Source organism: Bufo bufo, chromosome 2 (assembly GCF_905171765.1).
Source record: "Bufo bufo chromosome 2, aBufBuf1.1, whole genome shotgun sequence".
NCBI classification, from domain to species: Eukaryota; Metazoa; Chordata; class Amphibia; order Anura; family Bufonidae; genus Bufo; species Bufo bufo.
The window spans coordinates 168,748,180-168,764,151 of record NC_053390.1 but is presented as its reverse complement, the minus strand read 5'-3'; the positions used below and the strand labels follow the sequence as shown (position 1 = coordinate 168,764,151).

The window sequence follows — 15,972 nt, the reverse complement described above, 5'->3', positions numbered from 1 at the left end:
TGACTGGTCACATGACGGTGACATCAGCCCAGGTCTACGGGAAGTGGTGTGGCTCAAGAGGCTTCAGGGAGATGGCGGAGGAGGAGGATGATGAGTTGCTTGGGGAGAGGTTACTTTTCCTCCCAGATCGACATGTCCGTTACTTCCAGCGGAGCCTCCAAGCTCTCCCGGAGCAGTGCTCGTCACTGGAGACCAGCAGGTAACTGCACAGAGCCGGATACCGGGGCACGGCTGCTGGGGTGGGCACCAGGGTATCCGGGGAGGCACAGGACCTGGTTACTGCAGGAAAGTATGTGGCAGGTTCTCAGCTTGTCTTAGCCGCGGCATAGTCCGCTGTCATAGCGTTATCCCTATAAGAGAACCTTATGTAGCATACTACACAGAGTAATCCTCATGTATCATACATCTAGTATACTACACAGAGTAATCCTCATGTATCATACATCTAGTATACTACACAGAGTAATCCTCATGTATCATACATCTAGTATACTACACAGAGTAATCCTCATGTATCATACATCTAGTATACTACACAGAGTGATCCTCATGTATCATACATCTAGTATACTACACAGAGTGATCCTCATGTATCATACATCTAGTATACTACACAGAGTAATCCTCGTGTATCATACATCTAGTATACTACACAGAGTGATCCTCATGTATACTACACAGAATAATCCTCGTGTATCATACATCTAGTATACTACAGAGTAATCCTCGTGTATCATACATCTAGTATACTACACAGAGTGATCCTCATGTATCATACATCTAGTATACTACACAGTGATCCTCATGTATCATACATCTAGTATACTACACAGAGTGATCCTCATGTATCATACATCTAGTATACTACACAGAGTAATCCTCATGTATCATACATCTAGTATACTACACAGTGATCCTCATGTATCATACATCTAGTATACTACACAGAGTAATCCTCATGTATCATACATCTAGTATACTACACAGAGTAATCCTCGTGTATCATACATCTAGTATACTACACAGAGTAATCCTCGTGTATCATACATCTAGTATACTACACAGAGTAATCCTCGTGTATCATACATCTAGTATACTACACAGAGTAATCCTCGTGTATCATACATCTAGTATACTACACAGTGATCCTCATGTATCATACATCTAGTATACTACACAGAGTGATCCTCATGTATCATACATCTAGTATACTACACAGAGTAATCCTCATGTATCATACATCTAGTATACTACACAGTGATCCTCATGTATCATACATCTAGTATACTACACAGAGTAATCCTCGTGTATCATACATCTAGTATACTACACAGAGTAATCCTCATGTATCATACATCTAGTATACTACACAGAGTAATCCTCGTGTATCATACATCTAGTATACTACACAGAGTAATCCTCGTGTATCATACATCTAGTATACTACACAGAGTAATCCTCGTGTATCATACATCTAGCATACTACACAGAGTAATCCTCGTGTATCATACATCTAGTATACTACACAGAGTAATCCTCGTGTATCATACATCTAGTATACTACACAGAGTAATCCTCGTGTATCATACATCTAGTATACTACACAGAGTGATCCTCATGTATCATACATCTAGTATACTACACAGAGTAATCCTCGTGTATCATACATCTAGTATACTACACAGAGTAATCCTCGTGTATCATACATCTAGTATACTACACAGAGTGATCCTCATGTATCATACATCTAGTATACTACACAGAGTAATCCTCGTGTATCATACATCTAGTATACTACACAGAGTAATTTTTTTTTTTTGGGCGGATGATCTGTAGGGAAAACCACTGTGTGTGCGGTGCAGAATCGCATAAACAGTTGGCATGCTGCGGATTGCACGGCAGGTCGTTTTCCACTGGTAAAATATGCATTTGTCAAATCTCATTCACTTTGCTGGTACTGCATACGCTGCAGTTTTGCTGCATGAAAGTCCGCACAGAAAAAACGCACGTAATCTGCACCATGTGCAGGAAGCCTAAGACCCCTTTCACATGGGGCGAGTATTCCGCGCGGGTGAAATGCGTGAGGTGAACGCATTGCACCTGCACTGAATCCGGACCCATTCACTTCTATGGGGCTGTGCACATGAGCGGTGGTTTTCACGCATCACTTGTGCGTTGCGTGAAAATCGCAGCATGCGCTATATTGTGCGTTTTTCACGCAACGCAGGCCCCATAGCAGTGAATGGGGCTGCGTGAAAATCGCAAGCATCCGCAAGCAAGTGGTGCAATTTTTCACGCATGGTTGCTAGGATGAAATTCTATTCACTGTATTATTTTCCCATATAACATGGTTATAAGGGAAAATAATAGCATTCTTTAATACAGAATTCTAAGTAGAAGGTCAATTGAGGGTTAAAAAAATTAAATAAAATTAAATCGCCTCCTTCAATTGATCGCGTAGCTGCCGGTCTCTTGTTCTTTCTTTAGGACCTGTCAAAGGACCTGTGGTGACGTCACTGTGCTCATCACATGATACATCACATGTATGGACCATGTGATGAGCTCAGTGATATCACCACAGGTCCTTTAACAGGTCCTGAAGAAAGAACAGGAGACCGGCAGCTACGCGATCAATTGGAGGAGGTGAGTTAATTTATTTTTATTTATTTTTTAACCCCTCCAGCCCTATTCTACTAAGCATTCTGTATTAAAGAATGCTATTATTTTCCCTTATAACCATGTTATAAGGGAAAATAATAAAATTGACAGAATACTGAACCCAAACCCAACCTTCTGTGAAGAAGTTCGGGTCTGGGTACCAAACATGCCGATTTTTCTCACGCGTGTGCAAAATGCATTAAAACGCTTTGCACTCGCGGGGAAAAATCACGCATGTTCCCGCAACGCACCCGCATCTTTTCCCGCAACGCCCGTGTGAAACCAGCCTATGGCTACTTTAACACTCGCGGTTGGTGCGGATTCGTCATGCATCTGCAGAGATGGATCCGTTCAGATAATACAACTGTCTGCATCCGTTCAGAACTGATCTTTTTGTATTATCTTTAACGTAGCCAAGACGGATCCGTCCCCGTTGACTTACATTGTGTGTCAGAACTGATCCGTTTGGCTCAGTTTCGTCAGACGGACACCAAAACGCTGCAAGCAGAATGGAGACGGAACTGATGCAAACTGATGTATTCTGAGCGGATCCTTATCCATTCAGAATGCATTAGGACAAAACTGATCCGTTTTGGACCGCTTGTGAGAGCCCTGAACGGATCTCACAAACGGAAAGCCAAAACGCCAGTGTGAAAGTAGCCTAAGGCCTAGTTCACACAAACGTTTTTTTTTTTGCGGGTGTACGGGCCGTTTTTTTGTGTTCCGTATACGGAACCATTCATTTCAATGGTTCCGCAAAAAAAACGGAATGTGTTCCGTATGCATTTCGTTTCCGTATTTCCGTTTTTCCGTTCCGTTGAAAGATAGAACATGTCCTATATTTGGCCGCAAATCACGATCCGTGGCTCCATTAAAGTCAATGGGTCCGCAAAAAAAACGGAACACATACGGAAATGCATCCGTATGTCTTCCGTATCCATTCCGTTTTTTCTGAACTATCTATTGAAAATGTTATGCCCAGCCCAATTTTTTCTATGTAATTACTGTATATGCCATACGGAAAAACGGAAAGGAAACGGAAACACAACGGAACTCAAAAACGGAACAACGGATCCGTGAAAAACGGACCGCAAAAAACTATAAAAGCCATACGTTCGTGTGAACTTGGCCTAAGGCTGGGTTCACATATGACTGAATTGCTCTGGGTTTGCCATCATGGCAATTCTGCTGCCTTGTACAGTACCAAAAAAGTGGGTTCAATTTTAGGAAATCTCACCACAGAAAAAATACTGCGTGAATTACGGCACGAATTTTAAATCTGCAGCGTGTCAATTTATGCTGCAAATCTCTCTTCCGGGTTTCACCTTTTGCAACGGAAAGGGTGCAGTCTGCTGGCTTTCCCAGGCATATACTGCATGTAATATGCATATTTTTTGCTGTATTTTTATACATTATGTCAGGGGTGGCCAACCTTACAGACACAAAGAGTCGGGGAAAAAAATAAAGTATAACTACCAGGAGCCACAAGCTATACATTTACTCTCGAGTCACCGTATTTTTCGCCCTACAAGATGCACCTAGGTTGTAACAAAGTAAAAGAAGAGAGAAAAAAGATTTTTCATCTGATCTGAGGTCTGATAAAAAATATTTTTTTTCTTATTTTTCATTAGCAGAGAAAAAGTAAAAAATATATTTTTCATCAGACCTCAGATCAGACTCCTAAATCAGATCCCCAATCCTCATCTGATCTAAAATAAGATTCCCAAACCTCATCAGACTTCCAAATAAGACCCCTCCAATGCTGGGATCGGGCAACACAAATCAGACTCCCAGTGCTCAGATCTCCCCCCATGCTCAGATCTGTCCCCCGCTCAGACCTGACCACCCCATGCTTAAACAAGACGCCCATGCTCAGATCTCTCCCCCGCTCAAATCTGAACGCCCATGCTCAGATCTCTCCCCCGCTCAAATCTGAACACCCATGCTCTGATCCCCCTCCCATGCTCAGATCTGACCCCCATGCTCAAAGCCCCTTCCCCCATGCTCAGATCAGAACCTCCCATGCTTAGATCAGACCCCCATGCTCAGTTCTATAATTTAAAAAATAATCTCTTCCCTCTCCTGATCAGGCACTGGGCTCCTGCTACTCTGCAGGTCTGACACGCTCTCTACTGTGACCTGAGGAGCACAACGTCAGGTCATAGTGCGTGTCTCCACGTACCACGTTCTCACACTGTGTGTATCAGGACATAGTGGAGAGTGAGCTGGAGCTGAAAAGTAGCAACAGTGCCCGATCGGGAAAAGAGATCTGAGCCTGGGGTGGAGAGTGAGCCGCCTGACTGCTTCCTGGCTCCGCAGCTAGAGCCGCACTTGAAGAAGCAAAGAGCCACATGCGGCTCAAGAGCCACAGGTTGGCCACCCCTGCATCATGTGAACCCGGCCTCAGGGTTTTTGTATGGAAAATCCATAGTGTAAAGCCTCATTCACGGGTCAGTGATTTTGAGCCAACACCAGGTGCGGCTCTAAACACAGAACAGGAGCAGACCTTTCCCTTATGTCTGTGGAACCGCAAAGTTAGGCTACATTCACGCGACTGTAGTGTTTTGCGGTCTGCAAATTGCGGATCCGCAAAACATGGATACCTGCCAGTGTGCGTTCCACAATTTGCAGGCCGCACATGGCCGCCACTATGATAGAAAATACCTATTCTTGCCCACAATTGCGGACAAGAATAGGGCATGCTCTATCTTTTTCACTGGACCGTGGAACAGAACTACGGATGTGGACAGCACACGGTCATCTTTTGCGGCCCCATTGAAAGGAATGGGTCCGCACCTGTTCTGGTCGTGTGAATGAACCCTTAATGAGATTTTCTAAATTCACCCTTTGCAATGGAAAGAATGAGATGTGCAGAAAATCTGCAATAAAATCCGCAAATAACACTTGGGCATTTGGGATGTGAAAATTCTGTATAAACTGCGCGGCCGTGTGCCCCTGTGATAGTTGATCATCGGGTTGGGTTGATTTTGGTAAAGGATTGTATATATGAGACAGACACCTTAACCTGTTACATTGGTAGAAAGTGAATGTCCAGTAGTATTGGGAACAATGGGGGCTCTAGAATTTAGGAAAGGAAGCCGGACACATTAGGCACCTTCAATCCTTTACTGTAGCGGTTTTATTGTCCTGTCTGCCTGGGAACATGTACATTGACTATGTGCTCCGAATAGGGGTTCAGTGAAAACTCATGGTTTTTGACATTTTCCTCCTGTGCTTTTAGGTTAACTATTGCATTTTTTGCTCTGTCTGGACTGGACATGTTGGAATCGTTGCATGTTGTGGACAAAGCTGAAATAATAGAGTGGATCTATTCACTTCAGGTCCTCCCCACTGAAGACAGTAAGTAGAGTTTTACTCTGATGTCTAGTACCCGATGGTGGGAACCGCTATATACTGTTCATTCATCTACTTGTTCCACAGAGGTCAGCAGCAGCCACATTGGGGTTTGGTCTGCTGATAGATGCTCATGTATACAGGATGTGTGAGAGAGGACTGCCACAATCACTACAATGTGGGTTTAAGCACCCCCCCCCCCCCCAGTTCCTCTCTTCTGTACGACCACAATGAGAAGGGATTTGTATAGAGCGGTGGTCACACACGCGCGTCCTGCCACTGCATTTAATTTCTATAGAACTGAAAAATGGCCAAGTCCAGCTTTGCTGAGGGGAGCAGCAGGTTGCAGGCTTGACCGCCGCTCCTTGCAGACTCCAGTCCCCCTTCTCCACACTCGAGTTATGGTAACCAAGCCAAGAATGGAGTAACAGCAAGGGTCTTGGCTCTTAGCACAATGAGAAAAGGACAATTCTGGATCTAATATAAGGAGTAAAGGACCCATCTAAGTCCAACATGACCCCAAGACAAAGGATGTGCTGCCTAGGAGTTATGGTGGTACCATGCACTGAGAAGATCAGGGTTAGGTAGGTTAGTGGACAGTAAAAGCACAAGTGGCGAGGAAAGGAATCGGGAATATCTGGAAGTAGATAACCTTTCCACCAGATTTACCATATCTGGTGCCAGAATTGGACGTCAGTCATAGCTCAAGTTCAGGACCCTCATTCTAATCAGTGGGGCTTCCAGCATTAGGACCCCCAGCACGTTGAAAAGACCCCAACTGTCCTGTGGCTAGTTAATAAATGTTGTTTGCTGGACATCCCCCTGAAAGGGAACCTGTCACCTGGTTTGGGACCACTAAACCACCAGACGGCCCTTTTGCTGCTGGATTTAGAGTCCCAAGCACACTCATATCGAGCCCATTCGCCCCTGCAAAGTATAAGACATGAAGAAACTCATATGCAGTGGCATTGCACCGATCCGCTTGGTACACTTCACTGTACATGCCCTGTACATTTGGCACATGCGCACTGAAGTGCGGTATACTGTCCTCTGCTTCACCGGCAAAATGGGCTCAGGCCAGAGGCTGCTGGAGATGAGTGCCGGACTCCTCTCCCTGTACGTTACAACTTCAGTTTTAATAATTACAGAAGTGGACAGGTTTGATATCTGTACATTGGGGAACATAAACCTCAGCTGAATCCGGCCATGCTGGTGGTTTAGTGGCCCCAAACCAGGTGAGAGATTGCCCTTTAAATATAAGTACTGTATATATTCACGTGAATAAACTGGGTGTGTTGTAAAATGTTGCTGTCCCATCAGATACTGGACACGTTACTCTCGTTATACAAGTACTGTATTAAACTATGTAACGGGATAACATTCTGGGTATGCTGATGTTTTAGGTTCTCTGCTTAGTAGTTCACCCCGTGGATAGGTGATAAATCATTTTTATGGCATAACCTCTTTAAGATTAAAATATCACTTTTAAGAGTTTTGTCCCATCAGGGCAGTGGTTGTCCATATAGCCTGTTGGAGCAGGTGGTCTTCATATATGGGGGTGTTGGAGATCCTATAACTGAAGATTGCATTTTGTTATCTAGATCTTTAAAGGGGTTCTGCACTTTGTTTTAACTGATCTATCCTCTGGATAGATCATCAGCTTCTGATCGGCGGGGGTCCGACAACCGGGACCCCCGCCGATCAGCTGTTTGAGAAGGCAGTGGCGCTCCAGTAGCGCCGCGGCCTTCTCACTGTTTACTGCCGGCCCACTGACGTCACGACTAGTATCAACTAGTGTGGGCGGGGCTAAGCTCTGTTCACTTGAATAGAGCTTAGCCCCGCCCACGCTAGTTGATAATAGTCGTGACGTCAGTGGGCCGGCGGTAAACAGTGAGAAGGCCGCGGCGCTACTGGAACCCCTTTAAAGGGGTTGTCTCACTTCAGCAAGTGGCATTCATCATGTAGAGAAAGTTAAAGCGAACCTTTCACCTGGATTTCAATTAATAAACTATCACCAGTACCTTATAGATTATCCTCATTCTTTTTCAATGCATTCTTGTGCCGCTTTCCTGGGATGTATATTGATGAAAAAAACGACTTCTAAAGTCCTCGTCTCCAGCTCCTGAAGTCACGGTAGAAGTCAAGGGGGTAGCCCTTCCCTCACTCCGGGCTGTAACTCCCCTGCCCTAACCCCTCCTCTAAGCAGTGTAACTGACACCCAGCTCAGTCGCCGGGACCGCGCTTGTACAGGCGGCGCGGTCCCGGAGGACTTTATAAGTCGTTTTTTTCATGAATATACATCCCAGGAAAGCGGCACAAGAATGCATTGAAAAAGAATGAGGATAATCTATAAGGTTCGCTTTAATACAAACCACTTACTAATGTATTGTGATTGTCCATATTGCCTCATTGGCTGGCTAGATTAATTTTTCCATCACATTATATACTGCTCGTTTCCATGGTTACGGCCACCCTGCAATCCAGCATCGGTGGCCGTGCCTGCACATTGTGGGGGGAAAAAAGCATCAGCTTCTCTAGTGGCTGGGACCGTGGGAGCGCACATAGGCTGGTGCTTTTTTCTATAGTGTGCAAGCAGGACCACCACTGCTGGATTGCAGGGTGGTCGTAACCATGGAAACGAGCAATGTATAATATGATGCAGAGGTCGCAATAACGCCTGTACAAGCGTCATAGATGCCTGTTCAGGCCATTTTACTCCCTGGAAAAAGTCTAAGGCGTACCAATACGCCTTAGACTTTTCCCTGCCATTCATCAGCGCAGTGAGCGCTGTGAACGGCATGGGCAGCGCAGCGATGTGGCTGCTGCCTGAAACAACCAATGACAAAGCTCCTTACAGTAAGGAGCTTAGTGATTGGTCAGTTTGAGCGGGCTGCCGTAGCTTATGGCATACCGCTCTGAAGTAAGGAAGGAGGTGCACGCGATCGTCACTGGTGGGGTAAGTGGCCTTGCTGCAGCGCCTTGTTTTAACTTGTTCAGCCTCACATGCTGTATGAGCCTGAACACATATGGATATGTGAGCTATAGCGGTGCTCGTCCGCGGTGTGCGCCCTGTCAGGGACCAGTCCTGCTAGTAGTAACTGTTCGGTAACGGCACAGTTCGCACAGGTTACCCATAAGTGACGGCCAGCAGCATGGTGAGTGTTGTCACCGACAACGTTTCAGTTTCCCGCGCTTATCTGTAGTATACAGCTCCTAATGTGCAGGCAGCGTGCGTCATGAGGACTGAGTATATTACAGCTGTTACCTATAGCAACCGGAGACGGCCTGTTCTGTAATTAGAGGAAGCTGTTCATAAGTCATAACCCCATCAGCCACATTACCCCCAGAACAGGACAAAGCCTTTAAACCTCATAAAATCACTGCAACAGTGTCCTCAGTGGTGCCGACCCCCTCAGCGCAACAGTGTCCTCAGTGGTGCCGACCCCCTCAGCGCAACAGTGTCCTCAGTGGTGCCGACCCCCTCAGCGCAACAGTGTCCTCAGTGGTGCCGACCCCCTCAGCGCAACAGTGTCCTCAGTGGTGCCGACCCCCTCAGCGCAACAGTGTCCTCAGTGGTGCCGACCCCCTCAGCGCAACAGTGTCCTCAGTGGTGCCGACCCCCTCAGCGCAACAGTGTCCTCAGTGGTGCCGACCCCCTCAGCGCAACAGTGACCTCAGTGGTGCCGACCCCCTCAGCGCAACAGTGACCTCAGTGGTACCGACCCCCCTCAGCGCAACAGTGACCTCAGTGGTACCGACCCCCCTCAGCGCAACAGTGACCTCAGTGGGGCCGACCCCCTCAGCGCAACAGTGACCTCGGCTAAATTTTAAATTGTCTAAATTTGCTATTTATGCATGGAAGACAGTTCTAGAGCACTAGTAATGGTTTCCCTGCATAAATAGCAACCCCTTAATGTTATGTAGGCCTTTGTATTAACTATTTGAATTACTGTAACTTTCGTACTCCTTATCGGCTGAAAATACTTCTCAAAAATGGTAAGAGGAGTATTTTTACTCTTCCAGAAAAAATGTAGCGTGACCTCTGATGTGATGGAAAAATGAATATGGACAATCATAATACATTAGTAAGTGACTTGTATTAACTTTCTCTACATGATCAACGCTATTCGCTGAAGTGACACATCCCTTTTAAGGCTGGGGCTACATGGTAACCTGTATCAAGCGACAAAAAAACCCCACAAATATTTTTGCAACTATTTTTAAGCAGTGATCTGGTTGTAATAACACAGCCAGGACACAGAAAAGTGGCCGGCGAGTCACATGCGACTTCCAGTTGTTTGGGCAGCCCATTTAACCTCTCTGTGACCACACTATGTAAATTGATGGGCATCTGAGCTGTTCCTTGTGCCTGAAGCCCATTAATTTCTGTGATGAATTTGGTGGCATCTCGCGCTCCCGCAGTGCCATCGGCAGCATCTGGCTGTCACACAGGCTGCCCGAACCTGTACTGTGACAGAAAACTGTTGAAAACGTTGCTTCCGCATTTAGACTTTCTGGGGAACCTTAACGTCAGTGAGGACATCACTGGGATTCCCTGTGCTGAGGGGGTTTGGTGGGAATTCGGAGAAGATGCGATCTGTGTCCTCTCGGCACGGCTGTCCTATATAGATCACTGGTAACCTAGGCCAGTTCTACCTTAGTGCCTTTCTGTACCTGGATGATTGTAATCCTGTATAGAGACTGCGTCTGAAGCTACATGTACAGCTAAAATAGGGTCTTTGTTTTTAGCGAGATAGTGTTTTTATACATTACCATGCACACATTTTACATCACTAGGTACGGAAGAATTTGAGGATTCATTTTTTGGCTAAATATTATTTACTGAGCAAACTACTTTAAAGGGGTTGGCCATCCATAGCCAGTGATATTTTGAGCCTTGCAGTATCACAGACCTGAGAAGTCTACCCTCAGTGGGTCCAGAGATCTGGGAGAAGTACTCAAATAAGTATATCACAGAAAACAAACAAAAAAAACCTTCCCCTAAGGCCTCATGCACACGGCCGTGGCCGTATTGCGGCCCACAAACAGCGGGTCCACAATATGCGGGCACCGGCCGTGTGCTCCCCTCACTTGAATGGGTCCGCAATCCGGAGCTGCGGTGTGGAACGGAGGCATGGAACCCCACGACAGCCGTGTGCATGAGGCCTAAAATGTAACCTTTTATTACTACAATTAAAAAGATCCCAAAAATATAATTAAGGGAACCAGAGGGTAAAAAACTCTACCAAGTCCCTGTTCCACCCTACCTAAGAGCGGAACTGCCTCCCTGACAAGGGCGATCCCACTGTCTCCTTTGTTGTCCCTAGAAAACCCTGTGCCCACTTGGGTATGCAGGTAAGGAAGTGGGGTCGCACATGCACTCCTGGGCAGACTGGCTCCTCACGTTGAGTTGAGCTTCCCCTGGGAAACTGTCCCTGCTACCGGGAAAACCTTTAGGCCCCTTTTCCGCGCGGGTACAATGCGTGACATGAACGCATTGCACCCGCACTGAATCCCGACCCATTCATTTCTATGGGGCTGTTCACATGAGCTGTGATTTTCACGCATCACTTGTGCGTTGCGTGAAAATCGCAGCATGCTCTATTTTGTGCGTTTTTCACGTAACGCAGGCCCCATAGAAATGAATGGGGTTGCGTGAAAATCGCAAGCATCCGCAAGCAAGTGCGGATGCGGTGCGATTTTCACGCACGGTTACTAGGAGACGATCGGGATGGAGACCCGATCATTATTATTTTCCCTTATAACATGGTTATAAGGGAAAATAATAGCATTCTGAATACAGAATGCTAAGTAAAATAGCGCTGGAGGGGTTAAAAAAATTTTTAAAAAAATTTAACTCCTCTTAATCCACTTGATCGCGCAGCCCGGCATCTCTTCTGACTTCTTTCTTTGCTCTGTGCAGGAACAGGACCTGTGGTGACGTCACTCCGGTCATCACATGGTCCGTCACATGATCTTTTACCATGGTGACGGACCATGTGATGACCGGTGTGACGTCACCACAGGTCCTGTTCCTGCACAGAGCAAAGAAAGTCAGAAGAGATGCCGGCTGCATGATCAAGTGGATTAAGGTGAGTTAAATTATTTTTTCTTTTTTTTTTTTTTAACCCCTCCAGCGCTATTTTACCATGTAACCATGTTATAAGGGAAAATAATAATGATCGGGTCTCCATCCCGATCGTCTCCTAGTAACCGTTCGTGAAAATCGCACCGCATCCGCACTTGCTTGCGGATGCTTGCGATTTTCATGCAACCCCATTCATTTCTATGGGGCCTGCGTTACGTGAAAAACGCACAAAATAGAGCATGCTGCGATTTTCACGCAACGCACAAGTGATGCGTGAAAATCACTGCTCATGTGAACAGCCCTATAGAAGTGAATGGGTCGGGATTCAGTGCGGGTGCAATGCGTTCAACTCACGCATCGCATCTGCGCGGAATACTCGCCCGTGTGAAAGGGGCCTTAGGATTGACATATCATCTACCAGGGTGATTACTGGATCATCGTCGGCCTGGGCAAGACAAGTTAAGGGCCTATACTGATGGTGCTGCCTAGATTATAACTGCTGCATATATTTGGCACCCCACGTGTATATCGCACACCTACACTGGGGGCAGTATAAGTACTCTAAGGCTACTTTCACACTATCGTTTCTATTTTCCGGTATTGAGATTCGTCATAGGGTCTCAATACTGGAAAAAAATGCTTCAGTTTTGTCCCCATTCATTGTCAATGGGGACAAAACGTAACTGAACAGAACGGTGGCTCCAAAATGCATTCCGTTCCGTTTGGTTGCGTTCCCATACCAGAGGGCAAACCGCAGCGTGCCGCAGTTTTATTTCCGTCATGGGATGCGGAGCAAGACGGATCAGTCATGACCCGCTATGCAAGTCAATGGGGACTGATCAGTTTTCTCTGACACAATAGAAAACCGATCCGTTCCCCATTGACTTTCAGTGGAGTTCACGACGGATCAGTCTTTTGTATGTTAAAGATAATACAACCGGATCCGTTCATAACTGATGAGGATGGTTGTGTTATCATTAACGGAAGCGTTTTTGCTGAACCCTGCCGGATCCAGCAAAAACGCTAGTGTGACAGTAGCCTAACTGCTATGTATATCTAACCTCTATTACTATCGATGTGTACATCACACACACAATCTGATATACCTCTCTTCGGTCTCCATATTTCCCTAGGTTTTTTGTTTGCATATACCATACACGCATGTGTCTCGCGCCGTCTAGTCCTTGAGATATTTATCTTGGGTTGGGATGGTGGGTAATATCTGAGGTTGTCTCATTTTACCAACTATCCCCCTTTGTTTCTCAATAGTAAGAGTGAACCCTCTGGGGAGAAACGCGTTGGGCCAATAGCTAATATCCGGAGACATCAGAACAATAAAACCCTACCTTCCCATCTCATGGTATACACAGGTATTTTCATATACATAAATACAAGCACTTCTTTGCGATCTCACTTCCTCACCTGCATACCCCAATGGGCACACTCACGTGGTGAGTGGCTTATTACGCTTTGGCCAAAATGTACACCAATGCCTCATCCAGCATAGAGGCAGGGCAGAGTGTTGGTTGCAGAGTGCCATTGCATTTGTGTCTTTTTCTTTGTATATGTATTTCGCCATAGCGATGTGCACCTGCATATAGGGTTGTGCTGATTGAATCCCCCACATTTTTTTCTTTGTAGTATATATTGGAGGCGTGGCGATCTCCATGCAGTCATGCACACCTGACCAGTCAGTCTGCCCTGGAGGCTGGTTTTAAAGTCAGTATAAAACTGAGTCTGCTTATATAGCACCTACCATTAGCCATTTAGCTCCAGGAGAAGTATATGGTGGGCTCAGCATGCATGTTGGTACTTGCATCCCTGGATCCGATGAAAGCTGTAATGGCACCGGACGGGGTTAAAAGCAGAGTGTGCCTGGCGTGCATGCTGACCTGCATTCCCTGGACTTTGTGTGGCTATCATGGCCCATAAACAGGTAGGAACTAGTGTTAGGGACCACTCCATAGAGGCGACCTTGACGTGGTGAGTGGCTTATTACGCTTTGGCCAAAATGTACACCAATGCCTCATCCAGCATAGAGGCAGGGCAGAGTGCTGGTTGCAGAGTGCTATTGCATTTGTGTCTTTTTCTAGGGACAACCAAGAAGACAGTGGGATCGCCCTTGTCAGGGTGGAAGTTCTGCTCTTAGGTAGGGTGGGATAGGGACTTTGTAGGGTTTTTTTCTGGGGTTTTCCTTGGTTATATTTTTGAGATCTTTTTAATTGTAGTAATAAAGGTTACTTTTTAGAAAAAGTGTGTTTTTTTTTTTTTTTTCTGCAATATAGTTGAGCCACTACACGGAAGGAAGTACGGGGGGGGGGGTAAATTTGTGGGAAATGTGGCTGAATTGTCTCACAAATAATAGAAAGCAAGTTCTTTGATTTCTATTCATCGGGCATCTGTATGGCAATAGATGATGCCCTGCTTGTACCAGTAGATGGCAGTGCAGGTTAGTTCAGTGTTTACTGGCATATGCTTATACTCCTATACTCCTCACTCATTGCTTCAAGATGCGTTTACCTAATGCGTCTTTCTGACCAACTCCATCTTGTAAGTAGAGCCACATCTTGAAGAGTAAATATGTAGCAAATTGAGTGTTGATAGAATTATTTTCTTATCATGCAGACCTGTGTACAGACTGTATCCGGTAACATTATTTTAGTCTGTGGGTTGAGTACGAGGATCTCCTAGAATTTTGTCCCATAGACTCTTGTGAAAAAAATAGAGGGTAAAATAAAGCATACAGAACCTTTTTCATACGTCATGCAGTATCTGTAGGATCCTTGGTTCAGTTCACGCTGCATCTCTAATGCAGGTGCGCAGCTGTGTGTGAACAGGGCCCATTAGTCTCTTCCCGGCAGACAGCAAGTGTCCAGGAGAGTGGAAATCTTACAGATGAGATCTTATCGTGAAAATGGAAACTCCAGTGTGAACAGTCACTTGCAGCTTCTTGTGAGACAAATGAGTCCAAAATTCAGAGCGGTCTGATTGCTTAATATATACTTCTCTTGGTTAGAATTCCCACTCCCCTGCATAGAGCTAGAGTTAAGGGGGTATCCCGGAAAAAAACTAAAAAAAGGATCTGGAGAATAATGGTTAGATCAGTGTGGGTTGGGGGTGGCAATTTAACTTTCCTTAAATGGGTTCTGCAGTTTTTTTATCCTCTGGATAGATCATCAGCATCTGATCAGCGGGGGTCCAACATCCGGGAGCCCCCCGATCAGCTGTTTGAGAAGACGGCTGCGCTGGCAGCAGTGCCACGGCCTTCTCGCTGTTTACCGCAGGCCCGGTGACGTCACGAATAGTATCAATGGCCTGGGGCTAAGCTCTGTTCACTTGAATGGACCCCTGCCGATCAGATGCTAATCAATCCAGCAGATAGATCATCAGTTTAAAAAAACTGCAGAACCCCTTTTAAAGGGGTTGTCTCACTTCAGCCAATGGCATTTATCATGTAGATGCAGTTAATACAAGACACTTACTAATGTATTGTGATTAGCCATATTGCCTCCTTTGCTGGCTTGAGTCATTTTTTTCCATCACATTATACACTGCTTGCATCTTGGGGTTATGACCACCCTACCTTGTTTGTACACTATAGGAAAAAGCTGTGTCGTATCCGATTGTCAGGACCGCGGGAGTGGGCATAGTCTGGTACTTTTTCCTATAATGTGCAAGCACGACCACCACTGCTGGATTACAGGGTGGGTGTAACCATGGAAATGAGCAGAGTATAATGTGATGGAAAGATGAATCCAGCCAGCAAAGGAAGCAATATGGATAATCACAATACATTAGTAAGTGCCTCATATTAACTTTCTCTACATGATAAATGCCATTTGCTGAAGGGACACAACCCCTTTAAAGGGGCC

General features: G+C 45.8%; 1 protein-coding gene across 1 annotated transcript in view; it reads left to right on the top strand.

Annotated features, from left to right (window-relative positions):
• The first annotated feature begins 37 nt into the window (after window positions 1-37).
• PGGT1B (protein geranylgeranyltransferase type I subunit beta) overlaps window positions 38-15,972 on the top strand; it is a 61,491-nt gene continuing 45,556 nt past the window's right edge. The window contains exons 1-2 of the mRNA XM_040421643.1: window positions 38-199; window positions 5,900-6,018. Coding sequence (XP_040277577.1) covers window positions 72-199; window positions 5,900-6,018 — 247 coding nt within the window. The 5' untranslated portion in view covers window positions 38-71. The remainder of the gene's footprint in view (window positions 200-5,899; window positions 6,019-15,972) is intronic.